This window comes from Saimiri boliviensis, chromosome 10 (genome assembly GCF_048565385.1).
Source record: "Saimiri boliviensis isolate mSaiBol1 chromosome 10, mSaiBol1.pri, whole genome shotgun sequence".
Lineage (NCBI taxonomy): Eukaryota > Metazoa > Chordata > Mammalia > Primates > Cebidae > Saimiri > Saimiri boliviensis.
In genome coordinates, this window is record NC_133458.1 from 69,224,745 (window position 1) to 69,247,299 (window position 22,555).

Sequence of the window (22,555 nt, forward strand, 5' to 3'; positions counted from 1 at the left end):
TTCTAATTTATGTGTATAAAATATTCCTAAATCAGTTCACATTTATTGTTATCTCTAATTAAAAGAAAGAAATGTTTTACTAAGAGTTTGTGGAAAATTTTGACTATCAAAACAAGATCATATGGTCTTTTCCTTTCTTTTTGTCTTATATTCATTTTTGGGGAATTAAGTGTAAATTAATTTTAGTTTGATCAGTAATAATAATTAGTGATTATTATCTACAGTGTGCCTCGGCACTGTGGAGCAGCATGATGGGGAATGAAGAGAAGTCTGAGTTTTCAAGAAGTGTGCAGTCTGATTGAGCAGGCAGCCCTGAGTGATGAAACATTTAGAGAATGATTAGGTAGAAGCAGAGCTTTACAGGCTACTGGTGCAATGGGATTGAAAAGAACACAGGAATCAGGATTCCAGAAGAGGGGTTGAATAAGTTCCAGTTCATATGTATATTTTCACATAGAAGCTATATAATTGTTTTAAAGGAGAGGATATTTTATAGGGAAATAATGTTACATGGGGACATTTGTTTTGGTTTAATTCTATTTTGTATGCTATTTTTCCCCCTGCTTTTCTAGGTTTTATTCCTTTCCTTAGGCCAGGTTTCATACAGTTTAGAGTGTCAAGTGTTCCATGTCAGTTCTTTGAAATTATATGGGGTTGTATGCTCTCTGTGATATTAATTGCTCAGTTTTTTAGGAAAGAATAGCATTAGATATACATATAGACATTGTATTCTTTTTACAGATTCATCATGTTTTGGAAATGTATACTTGTGAGATACTTCAAATCATGTTTTTTCTTTGGCATTCTTAATAACTTTGTATATTTGTTTTACAGTCATTTTGAGAGGAAAGCAGGGGTGCGAGAGAGAGAGAGCGAGCGAGCGAAAGCGAGAGCGAGAGAGTGAGAGAGCTCAAGCATGTGTGTTTGTCCTTTACAGGTGAAAAAAACTAGGCATGAAGAGACTAAGTTGCCAAGGGTTAATAGTGGAATTGCAGCTAAAATCCAAGTATCTTTAATGTCTTATCAATCAATTAGGTACTGTATTGAGAACCTCAGCATGGTGTTATATGTCATTGACCTTTATGCTTTTAAGATGAAAGTACTTAATCATTGCAGTCTATTTGAATTTCTGGCTTGGCTCTCCATCTGATTAAAAAAAATCTTAGCTGTTTTTATAATCTTCAAACATTTTTTCTTGAACAGTATCAACTGCATTTATTTGCTCATGTTACTGTAGAATTCCTCAGGAGGCAATGTTGCCATGTTGTCACTTGGGCCTCATTTCCTCCCCTCCCTCAACTTACAGCATTTGAAGCTGGTATTTCAAAAGCCTGTGGACTTTCAGGGAAAGAGATTGCCAGGAAGTTCAGACTTCCTCTTCCATCTCATTTCTTACTCTTATTTCATATTTCCGCCGGATACATAGAGGTTGCCTGTTAATAAGGCTAGTTGGGAATCTTCCCTTGCACGAGTGTGAGTTTTAACAAAGTCTGTGTGGCAGCACCATTGTCCAGGGTGCTAAATGGATTGACGTGTTGTAGATAAACCCCTTCCGGGAGGTAGCTCCCACTGTTAGGACCTTGGATTTCTTACTGCACTCATAGTAGCTAATTGCAGGCTGACTCAGTGATGGCTATATCTTTGACCTTTTTTTCTCAGTGTATTTTATGAGTTAATACAGAAGAGGGATTTTCCTTTCCAGCATTTTTGATTATTCAGGTTTGATATTTATGAGTTTGCCTTCTCTTTTAAGTTTATTGGAATTTTACGTTTGAACAGCCAACTATTTTCTTGAATTTTAGATTTGTTCTAATTTTCTTTACCTTGAACTTACTAATAGGGAATACTTTTATAGTTAATTTTACAAATGCAAAATATAAGGTAATCTCTAAAAGATAACTGAGCAAAGCTTTTTTTTTTTTTTGCAAATAAAAAATATGCCCTGCAATAAAATCATCTAGAATGTGTCTGTTTGAAAAATATACTGTTCTTTAATTGACCAGATAATTTTTGTGTATTTCCTTAGTATTTTTATTGTGTTCTTTTAATTACTGTAAAATGATTTAAAATAATAGTTCCTTTTGTGTATATAAATGTATTTGAGGTTAATTTTAATTTATAAACCAAATGGCTAACTTGTTGTATTCCTATAATAATGTCTTGATTATAATGTGGCAGGGGAGTGGGTATCTGAATTGTAAAAATTACTAGTTAACTGAAGCTTTATCTCGTTATGCAGTGAAATTGCATAGGATAAGGATGCTGACACTGGGGGTAGAGGTTTGTCTGTCAGGCTCTTTTTCAAATCCACAGAAGCTCTGTTCTGTATCATTAGAAATAAAGCATTTTATCAAATACAGAAGTTTATGTTCATAATCAGATATTAATTGTAGCAGCAATCCACTTTGAAGGAAGCCTCATGAGTTACAGAACTAAATTTGTGAACCTTTTCTGGAGAGCTGAGTACTGAGATTTTTTTATTAGAGTTTATGTCTTCTGCTTAGGGCTCTAAAGTTGATTGTGACCCAGAAGTTATTGAGGTGTTCTTCCCTTATTATCTGGTGGGTGAGACAGATTTTAGAATATTGTTTAATAGTAAGTGTGTATCTGTGATACGTATATATGATAGGTTTAGGTAGTCACTTTTTTGTTGTTGTTGAATATTTAAATTTTTATCAACCTTGTTGACAGACAGGGAATTGAGAATAAAATCTGGATATTCAAACTGGCTAGTTTTTTTCTCTTGTTGTTAGTGGTAGTGTTTGGCTATTTCCTAATTTCCTGTGAACTTTTCTGGTTTCTTTAGTTTGCATTCTTGGTCAGAATTGTTCCAGGTACATATGTGACTGTTAAGACAAATGATCATTTATTTCCATGCAGATAGAATTTTGAAAGGTACAAGTACTGTAATTGTGATTTTTTTTTTCTTAAAGGAAGAATTCAGGGAACTTCGAGAACAGCCAAGTGACCCTCAAGCTGAACAAGAGCTTATTAATAGTATTGAACAAGTGTATTTTTCTGCGGATTCATTTGATATTGTTAAATATGAGCTGGAGGTAAAAATAATTTCATTAAAACGTATCTAAGTCCTATTTTGTTCAATGATTCAATTTGTGAGATTTGAGTGCTTTTTTGAGGCATTTATATATTTTTGGTACTAAAATAGGTCTGTGATTACCACAGTGTGATTAAATCAACTGTCAGCATTGTTTGATGATGAAATTATTTTTTAATGTAACTTTACAACTGTAGAATATTGGTCAGGGAAACATTTCTGTTTTTTTTTTTTTGGTTTTTAATTTTTAGCACCAATGCATTAGTATGCTGTTTCTATCCTATTTTATATATTGTTTATGTGTAGGGAAGCTCAGACTTTTAATTATGAAATGTGTATTTACATAATTGTTTAGTCATGATAAAGATTCTTGTGCCATAATGTTTATAATACTGACATTTTAAATTTATAGGAACTTTAACAAAAGCCAGAACAGTGAAATTTAGTTTTAATACAACCAAATGCTATATGCATTACATACAGCTTAGTCAGTTCCCAACTCAGTTTGATGTTTCATCAGTCAATTGACTGAGAATGTTTCCCTGTATACACAATGGTATACATATTTTGGTTCCTTTCCGATACTGTTCTCTGAAAGCTGATGTAATCCAGAATGTGGTCCAACAACTGTCACACAGTAGTATTTATGGTTTGTAATATTCCAGAGGAGAAATCTATTTTGAGCTCTATCATAAACAAATAGGGATGTATCTGTGGATGGTAGAGTTGGGGTTAGGGTTAGGGACTTTCTCACATCCTCCTGTCAGAGGTCATGGCAGCATTGTCTGCCGGCCTAGGGTCCAGGGTCCCCAATAGTCCCCCGGGTCCCCAGAAGGTAGAGCAGCAGTAGTGAAAGTAACAAGGTTGGATGAAGGATGGAACCAGAGAGCTGTGTGCTAAAGATGTGTAGGCTTTTGTGGTTGGAGTCTAAGAGGGAGGTTGGGAGGACAGGCAGCGTGGAGGGCAGTGGGATGTGATGCTGTTTTGTTTGCATAGATTGTAGTTCACTAGTCAGAAGGGTCCAGGTAAATGAAACCAAATTAAACAATTTATTTTTTCTTCTTCATTCATGATTTTTTTTCTGTAGAAGCTTCCACCTGTTCTCAATTTGCAAGATTTAGAAGAGTACAGAGACAAATTGAAACAACAGCAAGCTGCAGTAAGTAAAAAAACCATGTTTTCTACTGACAAAACTGCAGATGAAGCACAACAGAGAGGGATAATGTTTGCAGATTTACGGTTTTAACTAATAATTAACATAGAAACAAATCTTGTTGTTTAACATGACTGATTCAAATGATGCATTTGTATTAAAATTTAATGCCTATGGCTTTCCTTACGTTACTTTGATAGATTTGCTTCTAGAACTTGGCATTTTCTCTCTGTAATCCTAAATGTGATCAAAGAACTTTGAACTTTGTTTTAAATTAGTAAGTACCTTTAGGCTCCTTGTCATACATACATGATTTCCCTACCCACAGTTTTGTAACTGAGTATTCTTTTTTTGGCTTTTGAGACAGGGCCTTCTGTTGCCCATGTTAGAGTGCGGTGGCACTGTTAGGGCTCACTGCAGCCTCTCTCTCGGATTCAGATAATTCTCCCATCTTAGCCTCCTGAGTAGTTGGGACTACAGGCATGTGCCACTGTGTCTGGCTATTTTTAAAATATTTTGTAGAGATGATGTCTCACTGTGTTGCCCAGGCTGGTCTCGAACTCTGGGACTCAAGCAATTCTTCTGTCTCAGCCTCCCAAAGCACTGGGATGACAGGCAAGAGCCACTATGGCTGGTCCTGTAATGGAGTATCCTTTTCTCAGAATAAAGGTCTCCGTGAGATTCAGAAAATCTGAGTTATAGTCACTATTTAACTATGAAGTTGTGTAAATCATTTAACCTCAGTTACTCCCTTTTGTTTATCAATAAAGTGATAGGTTAGGCTTACATTTTCTTTAATGCTGTAAGATTTCTGTGATTGTATAATTTCTTCATGTTAGGCCAAACCCACTTTATGAAATTCAGACTCTACTGTAGGGGGCTTAATTAATGGTAGCATGTGATCTTATTTTTTTCAACCAAAGGACCAGTAGGAATAAGTTTATCTGTTTGAATTTAAGATATGATTTTTAATAATACAACTGGCAAACAAAGGAAGATATACTTTTCTGTTACACTCAGAAGTCTCAGTAGTGGTGTAGGGCAGTCTTGGGCAGGAGAAGGCAGTTGAGTTCTAGAGCAGCAGTTACCAGTTCTTTTGGCATCAGGGACCAGTCTTGTGGAAGACAATTTTCCCATGGACTGGTGGGGGGTTGAATGGGGATGGTTTCAGAATGATTCAAGTGCATTTCATTTATTGTGTACTTTATTTCTATTATTATTCTATTATAATATATAATGAAATAATTATTCAACTCAGCATAATGTAGAATCGGTGGGATCCCTTAGCTTGTTTTCCTGCAACTAGATAGTCCCATCTGATAGGAGACAGTGACAGATTATCAGGCATTAGATTCTCATAAGGAGTATACAACCTCGATTCCTTGTATGCACAGTTTACAGTAGGGATATGGTTAGTGCTCCTATGAGAATCTAATGCCATCGCTGATCTTATGGGAGGAGCAACTCAGGCTGTAATGCAAGTGACCGGGAGTGGCCGTAAATACAGATAAAGCTTCGTTTGCTTACCTGCCACTCAATTCCTGCTGTATATCCTGGTTCCTCACAGGCCATGGATCAGTACTCTATATTACTAGACAGCCTGCCGAATGTTTGGAATTATTAAAACGATATTTAGGATTAACATTGATATTTCTTGGTTAATTGAAGTCTAAACACCATTTAACATTTGATTTTCCTAACTTTAGTGGAATCCCTCTTTATAGACAGAAACAATGAGTGTATCTAAAAATTAATTTACATAATTTCAAAGATGCTTGAGGCAGATTAAGAAAATTGACAGGGTTAATGCATTAGTATAGTGGGCATGCAATGTTTTGTTCTCAGTTGGCCTGGGGAAGGGGAGCCAATTGTGTTTCTGGAGTAAACACTCCCTAAATACCTTCTGTGTGTCCTGCTTCATGCTGCATGTGCTGTATCTGTTAGTGAAGTTGGCAGGTACCCTGAAATGGTGGAATTAGAGCCTCATGTTCAAAATCATTCTACTTCTAACTTGCATATATTAATATTATTCATAGAATACTATATACAACCTTAGATATCTTTATAGCATTCCAAGAAACATGTTTTCAGCTTTTCAGAAGTAGAGGACCAAACTACTTGCCTGTCTTCTTATGCAGCATAAAGGATCTAAGGGTATAAGCAAGTTTTGTTTCCAGATATTATCTCCATAAATTCAGTTGATTAAAAATCTGCTTAGCAATTTCATCTTTTTCAATAAAATCCTATTCCCTTAAAGATGGTTACACTTTTTGATTAATGTTAGGTAAATCAGATAATGAGACTCATATTATTAACAACAATAATGATCATTTATCGAGTTTCTGTTAAGGACAGAACCTGTGCTGTGTGCTTTATTATATCACCTCTTTTACTAATTTCATAGCCTAGGGAAATGTATATGGCCATGGTATGCCAGTAGCTGTTCTAGAAGTTATTGGGGAGATCTGTGGACTATTCTTTTAAAAATTCAAATATAAAATGTCATAGAAAGCATGAGGCTTGTTCTTTTACTTCCTTTGTTTGATTACGTCTTCTTATAGGTATCTAAAAAAGTAGCAGATTTAATCCTTGAAAAACAGCCTGCTTATGTAAAGGTAGGATAATATTTGTTATTTTTTATAGCAGAATTTTTAAATGGTTGAGTGATTTACATTTGGAACTGTCAAAATATTATAATTATTTTTTTGTCTATAATTCTGTAGCAGCATGTTGACTCTGTGTTTGTGTGCGTGTGTGTATCTATGTATGTATGTTTTTCTTTTTCATTTGGGGTAATTTATCAAACTGAAGACGTGAACGGTTTTTATATATGATTCTAAAGTGATCTCTTGGGGTTCTTCAAACTTTGGAAGAGCCAGTGAAAATTACTCCCATTAACAGACAAACAGATTCAGCAGTATTGACCACTCATTGGCAATATAACAATCTGGCTTTAAAATATGATAAAATTGGAACTGTATAACTGAATGTGTTTTCATTAGAAAATCAGAGTGTTCAAAATCTATTGAAATGTCTACCAATGTTCAAATGAAGACTTTCATTGTCAAAGCATCTTAGTAAACAGAAATCATATTTGTCATATCCTTTAATTACCTTGTGACGTTCTCTTGGGTAGAAACATTTAAATAGATATATTACTGGTATTTGTTTCTTTCTGTCCGCAACAAGTTGGGTCTAGATTTCCTTACAAGCAATACTGACTAAATATTTTGTCATCTGTCATTGTGAAAATCATTTGCAAGTAGTCACTTTAAAAATTTTGTGAAAAATATACTAACAGTTTTCAAGTTCAGGTATTTTTGATGCTACTTTGTTTTTCAAGTAGGTTTTCTTTGAAACTGACTAGAGTTTTTGTTAAGAGTACTATATAAATAAGAAAGAAAAATAAAATACCTCTGATAATAACCTGTACCTAATCTTTCCGTAGGAACTTGAAAGAGTTACCTCATTGCAGACAGGTCTTCAATTAGCTGCTGTTATCTGTACAAATGGGAGAAGGTATTGCTTTTGATGACATTTTGTTCTTTAAGCTGGACAATATTTCAAGAATAACTATGGAATCTATAATTAATAATTGATTTTTTAAATTATGGCTGTGGTTTCTAGAATATCATTCATTAAGCAAATATGTATTATGATCTAAAGACTACACTAAGAGGGTTTGTGGGAAATATCTCTAAATCTACTTATGGTTTTAAAAAAATTCCTGTTTTTGTATTGTTTAGACTAGTGCTTCTCAAACTATTTGTGGTGAAGGACCTATTTTTTTCTTTCTAAAATTTCCAGTCTGTTACAGGCTGTTATTTTTAAGTAATGCAATAAAAACAAATTAGTAATAAAATGAAATAAAGAAGGAAAGACATATAATACAGTGTGGATTTTTAAAAAATTATTAGAGTCACAAAAATAATTATTCTGTCAGCTTTTACACTAAGTGTTTTAAGTGCTTATTCTCAGTTTCTGTACTTTTTTGTTATAGACCACTAGCAGGTTGTGAATTGGCACCAATCTTCTCACGGTGTTTTGAGTCATGTTGGTTTAGACTGGCCATTGAGTATATTTGTCAAATAGTAGTTTAAATCCTTGGTTTTAATAGTAATCCATTTCACTGCCATTAGTTACCTAATTGTTCTGTGCAGATATTATTATTATAATAAAAAACATTTATTTATTGTTCACTTTTGCAGACACTTGAATATTGCAAAAGAAGGTTTTACTCAAGCTAGTTTAGGCCTTCTTGCAAATCAAAGGAAGCGTCAGTTGCTGATTGGACTTCTGAAATCTCTGAGAACTATAAAAACATTGGTATATATGGATCATTTTTAAAAATATTGAAACTGAATTTTGTGGTTGAAACAGACTTTACTTTTGATTTTTGTTTTTTTCAGCAAAGAACAGATGTACGCTTAAGTGAAATGCTGGAGGTAAGTTAACAAGTTTTGGAAATTTGAAGTCATAGTGATATTGTATGGAAACATTAAAGCAGACAAAATTCAGAAGTGCATTTTTCTCAAATTGGTATGTGATATAAAGAGTATTTTTAGACACATAAAGATACTTGCTCTGGAGCCTTTTTCTATTGACATGGCATATACTTCATTTAGAAAAGCAAATATATTTAGGGAAACATTTATCTTATAATAACACTGGAATGTTAACTATTTGATTGTATTGCATCCAAACAACAATAAAAATTAACATCTTTTTTATCTAACAAATAGTAATAATTAAAGGAAAGTGCGATACTGTATTTATGTTCAGTATCATGTATTAATTGCTTTTCTGAGAGAGCCATCCGTTTTCTCTTTGATGCATTCTTAGCATTTTCTGTTTACTTCTGTCATAAGGTTCACCAAAGCATAATGTAACTTGCATGTTTCTTATAATACCTGAGCTCCTTGGGATAGGTACTTTGTCCTTATCAGCATCACCAGTGGTTTGAATTGCATCTGCTCAATTTAGAATTGAGCATAGGGAAAAGTTTTTGTGGTTTTCTATATAATTATTTTATTACTTCTCAACTATTACTGCTAACTAGGGTTTTAGAAACTCATGAAAAATTCATTTGGCATTAAGTTACTGTTAGATCATAAAAATACTCTGAGGTTATTAATATGTTGTTTTTTTTTCCAAATTTACTTCTTTAGAACTATTTATTTTTTTGGTGGTAAATTGTTGAATATCCATTACAAATAGAATGCATACTATTTTGGAGCATTTTATATAGGCATTACTGTAAGAAGATATATTAACAGTTAAAGAAAACCTTTCTTGGAAAGCAGCTAAGGATTTAATGTAAGATTTATCCATAAGTCATGGTCTCAGAAGGCTGTTACTTTGAGGGAATAGAATATTTTAAATATTTCTTCTATATGTATATTTTAGGCCTGGAAATAGTTGCCTCTTATATTTTGTCATTTATCTATCATTGATATTCTAAGAGGAATTAATTTTTTTTTGATTCTGTAACTTTTGGTTAGAATTTGAACAGAGATGTGTTTCTGTCAAGGGCTTTAAGAAAAAAATGTTACTAGTCTAATGACTCCTGTTGTTGCTATCTTAAAGGAGGAAGACTATCCAGGAGCTATTCAATTGTGCCTTGAATGTCAGAAAGCTGCCAGCACTTTTAAACATTACAGTTGTATAAGGTAAGGTCACAGAAAAGTTTTCAAGCAGATTCTATTGGTCAGCTGTTTATGTAGTAGTTGTGTAACAATGTTAATAAACATTGAAAGCTAGTATAAAGTACTAGTTCTAGTTTAACATTCATGTTTATATGTGGGCAGTACAATAAAATTATAAATAATAGGTTTTAAGGTGTGAAAGATTAGATAGTTATCATTCCTGCTTTTTTTGGTTACCTCATTGAAATTATTTTTCATGTTTTTTCCAATCCAATTGCTTCTATTTTTCTTGTTGATTTTATTTATTTATTTTTAACACTTTAAAAAATTTTTAAGTTCTTGGATGCACGTTCAGAATGTGCAGGTTTGTTACATAGGTGTACATGTGTCATGGTGGTTTGCTGCATTCATCAACCCATCATCTACATTAGGTATTTCTTCTAATGCTATACCTCCCCTAGCCCCCTACTCCCTGAAAGGCCCTGGTGTGTGATGTTCCCCTTCCTGTGTCCATGTGTTCTCACTGTTCAAAACCCACTTATGAGTGAGAACATGCAGTGTTTGGTTTTCTGTTCTTCTGTTAGTTTGCTGAGATTGATAGTTTCCAGCTTCATCAATGTCCCTGCAAAGGACACGAACTCATCCTTTTTTATTACTGCATAATATTCCATGGTGTATATGTGCCACATTTTCTTTATCCATTCTATCATTGATGGGCATTTGGGTTGGTTCCAAGTCTTTACTATTGTGAATAGTGCTGTAATAAACATACATGTGCATGTGTCTTTATAGTAGAATGATTTCTAATCCATTGAGTATATACCCTGTAATGAGACTGCTGGGTCAAAATGGTATTTCTGGTTCTAGATCCTTGAGGAATAACCACACTGTCTTCCACAATGATTGAAGTAATTTACACCCCTACCAACAGTGTAAAAGCATTCCTTTTTCTCCACATCCTCTTCAGCATCTGTTCTTTTCAGACTTTTTGATGATTGCCATTCTAACTGGTGTGAGATGGTATCTCATTGTGGTTTGATTTGTATTTCTCTAAGGACCAGTGATGATGAGCTTTTTTTCTGATTCTTTAGAGTTATAGACAAGAATAAATTATCTGGCCGGGCATGGTGGCTCATGCCTGTAATTCCAGTACTTTGGGAGGCCGAGGTGGGCGGATCACAAGGTCAAGAGATTGAGACCATCCTGGTCAACACAGTGAAACCCCGTCTCTACTAAAAATACAAAAAATCAGCTGGGCATGGTGGCACGTGCCTGTAATCCCAGCTTCTTGGGAGGCTGAGGCAGGAGAATTGCCTGAACCCAGGAGGTGGAGGTTGCGGTGAGCCGAGATTGTGCCATTGCATTCCAGCCTGGGTAACAAGAGTGAAACTCTGTCTCAAAAAAAAAAAAAAAAAGAATAAATTATCTGTTCATATTTTCATTGCATCTCTTGGGAATTCTTCCTTAACTTTGCCCAGCTTATAAATATTGAGGATGTTATTGCAGCTTGTTTTTAAGATCCAGATGGTTCAAGCATTTGGGTCATTATGATAAGAAGTCTTTTGGAAAATTTAAGTATAATTTTAGTTTATGTAATAATCATGTTTGTAATATTTAAGTGGTTTTGTATTTAATGTGTTATGTCTTTCGTTTATTATTAAATGTACAGTAGAAAAATAGCCACTGCATATTTTGGTATTATTTCTAACTTTATTAATAGCATTTTGGTTTGCTTAAAATGAAGAGTTTGCATTACTTGTGATAGTACCTTGGAGAAGCTCTGATCCCTAGGTGTAGTTTCCAATATTCCTCTAAAGCCATCACAAATAAATGTACAATCTAAGTAAAATAGTGTGCTTGCCAAGCAAATCCAGTTTCAAGTTAAATTTATACCTATTCAAGATTGCGTCCCGTTTGTCTCTCCTGTATGGAAATTCTGGCATTCAGTGAGCATGACTCACTGTTGTTACAGATGTTGTTTGCTAGTACCTGAAAAGTAAAAATATTATAGTGGAGCAAAACATTAATATAGGTTTGAATTAATTAAAAAATTTCTCTCATATCATAGATCTTTGCTGGTTTTAGGCTAAAGGCTAGATAGTTTCCTCTCAGAGATGCTATTTAAGTCCCTATGTCGTTTTTTTCTTTAAAACATGCAGATTGAAGTTGTACATTTGTTTGTTTGTTTGTGATGGAGTCTTACTCTGACGCCCAGGTTGGAGTTCAGTGGCATGATCTTGGCTTACTGGGTTCTGACTCCTGGGTTCAGGCGCTTCTCCTGCCTTAGTCTCCCAAGTGGCTGGGATTACAGGTGCCCACCACCATGTCTGGCTAGTTTTTGTATATTTAGTAGAGACGGGGTTTCGCCGTGTTGTCCACATAGGTCTCAAACTCCTGACCTGAAGTGATCTGCCAGCCTCAGTCTCCCAAAGTACTGGTATTACAGGCATGAGCCAACACACCCAGCTTGAAGTTACACATTTTTTATTTGGTTAGGATATTAATTGAGTAGTACCAGTGATACTTTAGTTCTGTCCATTTTGAGAGTGATTAACTGTCATTATTAGAAACTCGATGATGTCATTTACACTTACTTGGTTAAGTAAACAGAGAATTAGTTTTAGTATGTTGAATGTATTCAGAAATTTCTAACAAGCCATTCTGGGTCCTGAAAAAAACAAATCCACTTTAACCAAAGCATCCATTTAGTGATAAATCTGTTATATGATAACAGCTTGTTTACTGGGTGAAAATAATTCAGACAGTTATGTATTTACAGAGTGTTTATGGCAGGTACTTTGCTTTGAAATTGGCAGTATGGTGATAAGCCACATACAGTGTAATCAGTATAATCCCTGGTTTCATAAAGAGCATAATCTATCAAGGACTTAACATAAAGTAGGCACCAGTAGATTTAGGTTTTAAAGACAAGGAAGTTGTGCATCTAGGGGAAACATTTGGATCTAACTCTCCTTTGGGGATCAAGACTAAAGGAGGACCTGAAGGAAGAGCAGGAGGACTTAACGTAGGCCAGGATATGAGGGTTGTGAATAGGAACTGTCTATACCAGGAATGAAATCTTTGTCGCAGAGATACCAAGCAAAATGAAGACTGAAAATATGTATATATTGGATTTATAGCAACAGAGAGGTCATAGCTGACCTTTTGGGGACAAATATGGTGGGAGTTGGTTGAATTATCAAGTGTAAGGTGGGGAAATTTTGTGACGAGGACAGATGTGGAATTATGAGGGAGAAACATCAATATTTGAAAATTGGTGGGAAAGAGAAGCTGAAAATAAAATACCATAGCACAATAATATACTAAGGCTTTGCAGGGATTATAGCAGAGATTGACTTTGGAAAGGTCACTATCCATTATAATGGGAAAGAAGGAGCGTGGAATTTGTTGGCAGGAAATTGAGGGAGCAGGTGATGTGTTGAAACTTTCATATAATTAAAAATCTATTTTAGCTTTGCTAAAGTAAATGTCTTACATGATGAGTGTTAACTGTAAAAAATGTCTTTGAAAGAAATTCTTATTTGAGCTTTTAAAAATTGATATAAAAGTGCTTCTGAGCACTTTTAAAATTAATGGATATAGTGATATGTGGAGGAGGCGTGGCTACAGTTATTGAATGAGATAAAAAGGTTGAAGCTGAAAATATTTAAATTAATAGTCATTTTATTTTCGGTAATACAGTGTATAAGAAGCATACTGTTTTTAGATATGTGAGTCATGCATATGGTAATAAGAAAAATTGGTCTTACTCTCTGCAAATAGGTAAAAATACATTACAAATACATTCACACATACCAGGGAATTCTTTGTAATGGGGTTTTACTTTAGATATCTTAGGAAAACTGTTAGATAAAGTTGTGTTTTTAACTTGGTGATTTAGTGACAGTGTCAGGGTGACTCAGAGAGCAGAGATTAGTTGCAGCTGTCTGGTGGATGATGATAGCCCCTCTGCTAGCGTTTCTTCTCCACCCCATACCAGCACAGTGTCCTTTGCCAGCCACCATTCACCTGCCTAACGCCATTCCCTCTTTCCCTTCACATGTTGTTTTACTCTTTTTTGGTCGGGGAAGGAAGAGTGTTCATTTTATTTTCCCTGTTTCAAAGATGCGGTGAGATGAGCCAGAGGGGTCTTAATAGCGACATGCTCAGGAGGTTAAAGGTGAAGCCAAAAGTGGACAGAGATAGCCCGGCTCCTGTTGGCCCAGTTCTTCTCTCCTGTGCACCCATGTCCTCCTAACTAGGATACAACAAAAGGTCCTCCTCTCATCTTTTGTTTATATGCTAAAGCATAATAAGTTTATTCACTTCTTTTGTAGATGATACGATGTGGGATATAGGGGTAGAGTTAATTGATATGTGGGTCATGTTGAGGCCCAGCGTTCTTTTATTTTTGTCTTTATAAATTAGATACACCTCTTTTTTTCTGTGTGTTTTTCTTTCTTTTGCTCTTTTTCCTCTGGTCTTCCTAGTACACTGTTGCTCTCTAGTTGGGCCTACTCATACAGGATTCATCCACACTTTAAAAATGTATTTAATTGACTTGGGCTTGTGGAACTTAGCCAAAGGCAAGATTTAATCTTTGCTTGGACCTGAGTGAATTAGAGTGAACAAGCATTTTGCATTCTAGTAATCATAAGAACAGTAATTAACTTCCAACTGAATTTATATATTGTCATTTTTTTAAGCATTTATATATATTCTAATTCTTGTTGATGACTAGAGACTCATACATATTTTCCCTTAGAAATGGTTTTTAAGAGAATCACCCCATGATGTAGAACATTTCTGAATTCTGGTGTGACTTTTTTTTTTTTTTTTAATATTTTAAGCAAGTTGATATGCACAGTGTACCTGATTGTCTACCTCTTAATTTTTCCTTGGCAGATTGTGTGTTCCTCTTTTCTTTCCTAGTCACATCACTCCTTTATTGGAAATAAGGTTTTTGTTTTTGGTAGAGAGCAGAGACCCTGTGGTCTAAGGAGAGTTACTTGGAGTAGCTGACATGGAAAAACTTGGGGCTGACTCTTAAGATTCTGAAAGTAGGAAAAACAGAATTTACATATTTGCTTCTGCATAAAGACATATTGACTCTATATCTTGTAAGTCTCACATTATATGCCTAGGTAGTTTAATACATGAAATGCTAAGTATAATCAGCCCTCTGTATCCATGTGTTCTGTATCTCTGGATTCAACCAGCCAGAAATGGAAGGTATTTGGAAAGAAAAAAAGCAGCAGCAAAAATAACAGTACAACACAAAAAATAACAATGCAATATACAAATAAAAATTAATACAATATAACTGTTTACATGCATTTACATTGTATTAAACATTATAAGTAATCAAGATGATTTAAAGTACAGAGGAGGATGTGGATAGGTTATATGCAAGTGCTGTGCCATTTTATATAAAGGACTTGAGCATCCATAGATTTTGATGTCTACAGAGGGTCTCAGAACAATCTCCACGTAGACTAAGGAATGACTGTCATATAGTGATGCACCCAGTGCACACCAGTTTTCACTCAGAAAAAATGAAAGAACTAGCACTTCCTCTGCACCTTGTATCTTGAGATGTGCCATGTTTCAGCATCTTTAATAAAAGATACAGTAATCCCAGTTTTGTCCACTTTTATAACTGACCGAGAACATTTTTACATTATTTGACATTTCCTGAGTTGATTGAGTAATTTAGTGGGATTTATTGAGAATAAGAATCAGAATGTGTTTATGCTAAAGTGCATCTGTGAATAAAGTACTTAATTTCTTTTTCACTTGAAATTTGTCTAAATTTGTTTCAAAAAAAGTAATTTTTAAAAGTCAAAACTGGTTTATTACTGGATTTCATTTGAAAGAAACTACTTGAAGAAGCCTGATAGCATGATGCACTGAGAAGTTTGCATACTACTGAACTAGTTTGCTGAGTACTGTACTTTAACATAAACGGATGTATTAAATGTCTCACAATCTTTCAAGAATCCCTTCATTTTTTTCTCAGAATATGATCTTGGTAGTCTAGTGAAACTTGTAGGTTGTAGAAAGTCTTTACATCATATGGTAAATGAATGCAGCTTACAAATATAGCAATACTGGGAACTTTTCTTCCCCTATTGCATTCAATTAATTTATAGCAAGATGTGCCTACTTTCTTTCTCTAAGGTCAAAGACCTTAAGGAGCCCTGCCTTGAGTAATATTTGAACATTGATTGTTTCTTCTGGGTTACCAGGCCTCAGCTTGATCCATTGTCTAGATCCTGAGTCTTTGTTGCTTGGTCAGCTTGGACCAAGTTTTTGATGCCATGCTATGATGATACCACCTGCACTCCTTTATCTTTTATTTTAACTTATTTTTCTCTGCCTCCTTCTGCCATGTTGTGTTGTTTTAAATAATGTAAAATAATAGTTACATATGGCAAAAATCATAATAAACAAGAGGGTTTTAAACAAAATGCAAAGGATTTTCTTTCTGCCCCATTCACCTTTCCCTTTCCTAATCCCTGGAGTAAACCACTTTTACCGTTTACTAATTAAAAAAAAAAAAAAAATATATATATATATATATAGTACACACACACATAATTTGTATGTATACAGTATACATATACTATATATGTATACATGTACACTGTATACATATACACATATATGGTGTTTTAACTTTCATCATTTGACCAACTAAAAGGTCTTCTGCTGAACTCTAGCATGGGCTTGGCAGACTGCCTTTAAAGGGCCTGATAATAAATATTTTAGATTTTACATACCATAATGTTTCTGTTGCAACTATTCAACTCTGCCTTTTTAGTCTGAAAGTAGCTGTAGACTAAATGTAAACAAAGGGATGTGGTTCTGTTCTAGTAAAACTTTATTTAGAAACATAGGCTTCCAGCTGGATTTCGCCTTCAGGTTCCAATCTCTGATCTAGAATTACAGTTAATAAAGTGAGATGTTTTGAACATGTTAGCATATTAGCAATGGACTCTGAGCTTTGTGGTGATAGATTAGGTCAGGGATTTTTTTTTTTTTTTTTGAGACAGAGTCTTGCTCTGTCACCCAGGCTGGAGTGCAGTGATACGATCATGGCTCGCTGTAACCTCCACCTCCCTGGTTCAAGCAATTCTGTTGCCTCAGCCTCCCAAGTAGCTGAGACCACAAGTATGTGCCACCACACCCAGCTAATTTTTTCTATTTTTAGTAGAGATGGGGTTTCATCATGTTGGCCAGCTGTTCTCGAACTCCTGATCTCAGACGATCCTCCCGCTTTGGCCTCCCAAAGTATTGGGATTACAAGCATGAGTCACTTCACCCAGCCAAGGTTAGGGACAGAGTTAAGTAAAGTTAAGTAAAGACAGAGATCTAGTTAGATCCAAAGTGATCTTAGGAGCTCTATTATAGCCCAGTCACGTATGATTTGAAGGATCATGTAGGCACTTCATGGTACTTAGACGTTGTTGGTTTAGCTTCACAGTGTTTAAAAATCAGGTTTTCTCTGAGGTGTCCTGATAAATTCTCTGCTTCCTGTAAGTAGATTGAAAACCACTGGAATAGGCTCTGATTTTAAACAGACTGGAATGTCAACGTCTTCGGGCCATGGATATACAGTATAAACTTGGAAGTACATTTACTTAAGCTAATTCTAAAAGTTTTGGAACTTTACTGAACCATGTACAAATTGGGCAATTGACTAACATGTTTTCAGCATGTAAAAGAATCATGAAATGCTAGCGCTGAAAACAGCCCTTTCTCTCTAGCCAACCGTTATATAGGAAACTGATGCCTGGAGATATTAAAGGATGTGACTTAAATCATATCGTTTGTTAATAACAGACCAGGGAAAGATTATTAAAATATTAGTGCTGTGCCATCTTGTCTTTTTGTAAAGTCAGATTTTTTTCAAAAATCTTGATTTTTATGCAACCTTTCTAGGACTCATTCTTGTGAGTGTATGTGTGTCCTAAATCATCTGTTTAAAGAACACTATTAATTGGTTCTGTATGGCTAAGTTATTTTTAATATTTCCTGTAGTGATGGTAAAAATGCTTTGTAGAATTGTTTGATTCATTCCATTCAGCTTGCAGATAGCTTTTAAAGGCTTTTAGCCTTCCATCTTAGAATTGCTAATTTTTTTGACCATAATGTTGCATTTATTTATCAAAATGTTTATGAATGGATCCTTTTAACATACTTTGATTAACTGATTGAAATGGCTTGAATTCATGTTTCTAAATGATGGCTAAGAGCTTCTTTAAAAGCTGTACAGTTAATGTCCATTATTTAATCATTATAATTTATATATATAATTAATTAGTAATAAATTGTCAAATTGCAGTTGTACATTTGAAAGTATTTTTAATAAAACCAAATTTTTGATTTATAGATTTTTATGTTTATAATTTTCTACATACTATTTACCTTACCATATTTGCATTAAATCTTAATAAATAGAATATGTAATCATTTACCTTTAATAACAACCATAAAAATATCTAGGTTTATTATAATTTCATATACTAACACTAAGCCCCATTTGTTTTGATCGAGAAGCTGAACAAACCATTGCTGTAACCTGTGAATGAATTCAGATATGTTTCTTTTTCCCCCAAACTTAAAATACTGCCTAAAGGAATATGTTTACCAGTTCTGAATTACTCATTATTCCATTTATACTTGCCTCTCTGTATCTGTTACTCTAGGATCAGCCTTGGGTGAAATTTTGAACTCCACATGATATTGGAATTGTCTTTAACTCTTACTTGTCTCTCTTTTCTTGCTAAGGCACTTGAAGACCCAGAGTTCAGTGTGGTTCTTTTTCTTCTAAAACATTCTCTTCCCTTTCCTTCTATCTCTGTAGTTTTATTTATTAAGGTAGAGAATAGGGGCTGATGGAATGATGGCAAAACTTTGCCATTTTTCTTCTGAGTTAGGTAGCAAATTTAGTTCTGGGGAGTCACTGGTGAATAAGCCACAGTGCCTTAAAGGCATGTTCCTTGGAGACATAGCCACAGGTATTCCTTACTGTAATACAGGATGCTATAAACAGAGTATTATGATGGTTATGGAGGTAGTTACTTAACAGGAAAGGATTTCCCAGAGAAGACGGCATTTGAATTAAGCCTGGAAAGATAGATGGTTGGTTGTGAGTCAGAAAGGAAGAAGGGATATTCTAGTTATTGTGAACATTATGTATAAGAACCGAGGGTGTGAAAGTCTGGAGTTTGTTTCAGGTGCTATGCAGAGTACATAAGTGAATGGGAAGTTAATTTTTCATGTCAGATTGTTAAAGATCTACATGCCATACTAATTTGGGGCTTTTCTCCTTAGTTTAATAGGGAGATGCCAAAAGATTTAAAGCAGGAGATAAATGTGTGGTTTTTGTTGTTGTTGTTGTTGTTGTTGTTTTGTTTTGCTCTACTCTACTTAAGAGCTGCACTCATGGTGGTTAACGCCTATAATCCCTGGGAGGGTGAGGCAGGCAGATTGCCTGAGGTCAGGAGTTCGAGACCAGCCTGGCCAACATGATGAAACCCCATCTCTACTAAGAATGCAAAATTATCTGGGTGTGGTGGTGAGCACCTGTAATCCCAGCTACTCAGGAGGCTGAGGTAGGAGAATTGCTTGAACCTGGGAGGTTCAAGAGATTGCAGTGGGAGGCAGAGATTGCAGTGAGTTGAGATCGGGCCACTGCACTCTAGCCTGGGTGACATAGCGAGATTCCGTCTCAAAAAAAGAACACAAAGAGCTGCACTCAGATATATTTAGGGACCAGGCAAGTAACATAAATGTGAGGCTGCCAGATGTAAGACAACAGTAAATGGTAGAGCCCACAGGAACAGAGAGCACTTGCCTTGCCTAAAGCCTCTCACATACAAACCATTTGACAACACTGCATCTGCCAAATCATGTAGAATATTGACCAAATCCAATGTGAAGTTAGACCCCTGCTCAGAGCTATTTCTGACGGCTTTTTGAAGGATGTTATACAATGTTTGGTTGATGGTATTTGTCAAATAAATGGATGAATTGATTTAAAGTAAGTGTGTTGCATGTGCAGATTTGTTAGGAGGCTATTTATTTCTTTATTTTATTTTAAGTTCTGGGGTACATGTGCAGGATGTGTAGATCTGTTACATAGGTAAATGTGTGCCATGGTGGTTTGCTGCACCTATCAACGCATCACCTAGGTATTAAGTCGGGCATGCATTAGCTATTTATCCTGATGCTCTTCTCCCCACCCATCCCAATAGGCCCCAGCATATATTGTTCTCCTCCCTGTGTCTCTGTGTTCTCATTGTGCAGCTCCCACTTATGAGTTAGAACATGCGGTGTTTGGTTTTCTATTCTTGTGTTAGTTTGCTGAGGAAAATGGCTTCCAGCATCATCCATATCCCTGCAAAGGACATGATCTTATTCCTTTTTATGGCTGCATAGTATTCTATGGTGTATATGTACCATGTCTTCTTTATCCAGTCTATCATTGATGGGCATTTGGGTTGACTCCATTTCTCGCTATTCACATGTCTTTGTTATTGTGAATAGTGCTGCAATGAATGTACACATGCATGTATCTTTATAATAGAATGATTTATATTCCCTAAGTAAAGGGTGATAATTGTTTGAATTAGGACACAGAATTAAGTAAAGATAAGCACAGATAGATATGGGAAATACCAAAATGAAATGGTAGCATCATCAGGATTTGATTACCAATTACATATATAGAGAGAAGAATGCAAGATGACTCTGAGATTTTCAGCTTTGTTTGAGTAGGTGGTGATGCCATGAATTGAGACAGAGTACATGGGAGAAGGAACAGCTCTGAGGGAGAGAAGATACTGATTTGTTTGTTTTGGTTTTCTTGGGGTTGGATGAGGATTTATTTAGTTCTTTGAAAGTGTTAAGGCACTATCAAAGCTATCCTTTTGGGGGAATTATTTTGGGGACAATAGTTTTCATTCTTCATCCACTTATTTATCCATTCATTACTTTTTTGGCAAGAATTATCCTAGAATAATTTTTTTAAGGAAATTTCAGTCCTACCTACAAGTATTCCCTTAATCTATGTCTGAGGATTTGGCTATATTTCAGGCACAAATCCTGGTTAGAGATCTTAATTTTTCTAATAAGGTATCAGCTCTACACTCTTAATTGTCAAAGGATACAGTTTTGCTCACTTTCAGTTTTTACTGGAGAATATACTCTCCAGTCCTCAACTTCAGTTCAAAGTAGGCTTATCGTATTTGTAGACCATGATCTACTTCCTCTAGATGTTTGGACATTTATTCTTGAGAGCATCAAAAACTGTGTACTTGTATTATATTGGTTTTACTTTTTTGACAGATTGCGATGTGTATCTGTCTATACACCTATCTCATTCTGGTATTATCTCTTCATCTTGCATTGAAAGGCTCTATAAGAAGCAAATGTAAGGAACCCATTATTGTATGTATTATAAGAATATTGTCAGGGGTGTTTTGCCTTTGGAGATCATGACCTGGCAAAATTTTTTCTCAGAACTTAATGCCAACAAAAGTGATTTTTATATTTTTGTTTTGATTTCTTTTTTTGTTTTCTGAGACTGAGTCTCACTCTGTCTCCAGGCTGGAGTGCAGTGGCATAATCTCGGCTCACTGCAACCTACACCTCTCGGGTTCATGATCTCAGCTCACTGCAACCTACACCTCTTGGGTTCATGATCTCGGCTCACTGCAACCTACACCTCTCGGGTTCAAGTGATTCTCCTGCCTCAGCCTCCTGAGTAGCTGGGTCTAAGGTGCGCACCACCATGCCGAGCTAATTTTTGTATTTTTAGTAGAGATTGGGTTTCACCATGTTAACCAGGATGGTCTCAATCTCTTCACCTTGTGATTTGCCCGCCTTGGCCTCCCAAAGTGCTGGAATTACAGGCGTGAGCCACCGCACCCAGCCTTGTTTTGATTTCTTTTTCCCCTTTGAGCTAATGATATGTTCTTATGTTATAGACGCTGAATTATGTACTGTGGCCCTCCCTTTTGCTTTGGCTGCCAGGAATTTGAGAGTCAAGTTTATAACCAGTAGACAGCAGTTTTTAAAATGTTTGTCTGATTTTGGTGTGCTAAATGTCTTTCACTTGTTTGTACTATTTTAGAAACAATAAGGTTTTATTCTTTCTTGTTACAATATGTTCTCTCTGCTTGCATTTATTTTTTTAGATATCACATCCTTTTTAGTAATCAGATGTAGTAATTCAAATAATGTTAGTTCTGTTAATTGTTTTTTACTGACCTAGTAAGAATTAAAGGGGGAAAAATCTAGATTCAACCACGTGTCCTAAGTGTATGAGTTTAACTCAGTAAATTTTTATAAAGTAAATATAGATATGTAATTACCACCCAGAAGTAGAAACGGAGTATTTCTAACAGCCCAGAAACTTCTCTCATGTCTTATCCTGGTCATTCTTCTAAAGGTAAGCACTGTTCTGGCTTCTGTCACCGAAATTAGTTTTGCTTGTTTAGAACTTTAAATAAATGGAAGCATACAGTATATAACTATTTTTACTAACTTCTTTTGCCAAACACATTTTTGGGGTTCACATACATTTTAATTGCTATAGGATTTCATTGTGTGAATGTATCACACTTTACTTATCTAATTATTCTAGGCAATTGTGTTGTCTCAGGTTTTTGCCTATTAAAAATAATGCTGAGC

General features: G+C 35.2%; 1 protein-coding gene across 6 annotated transcripts in view; it reads left to right on the plus strand.

Annotated features, from left to right (window-relative positions):
* The window catches only part of VPS50 (VPS50 subunit of EARP/GARPII complex), a 163,876-nt gene that overhangs the window by 18,640 nt on the left and 122,681 nt on the right, over nt 1–22,555 (plus strand). For all 6 annotated transcript variants that reach the window (XR_012512115.1, XR_012512116.1, XR_012512117.1 and 3 more), the window contains exons 3-9: nt 2,934–3,056; nt 4,143–4,214; nt 6,770–6,823; nt 7,657–7,727; nt 8,417–8,534; nt 8,618–8,653; nt 9,795–9,877. Coding sequence is in view for 1 of the 6 variants with exons in the window: in XM_003921207.4 (XP_003921256.1) it covers nt 2,934–3,056; nt 4,143–4,214; nt 6,770–6,823; nt 7,657–7,727; nt 8,417–8,534; nt 8,618–8,653; nt 9,795–9,877 (557 nt within the window). In the remaining 5 variants the exon portion in view is untranslated. The remainder of the gene's footprint in view (nt 1–2,933; nt 3,057–4,142; nt 4,215–6,769; nt 6,824–7,656; nt 7,728–8,416; nt 8,535–8,617; nt 8,654–9,794; nt 9,878–22,555) is intronic.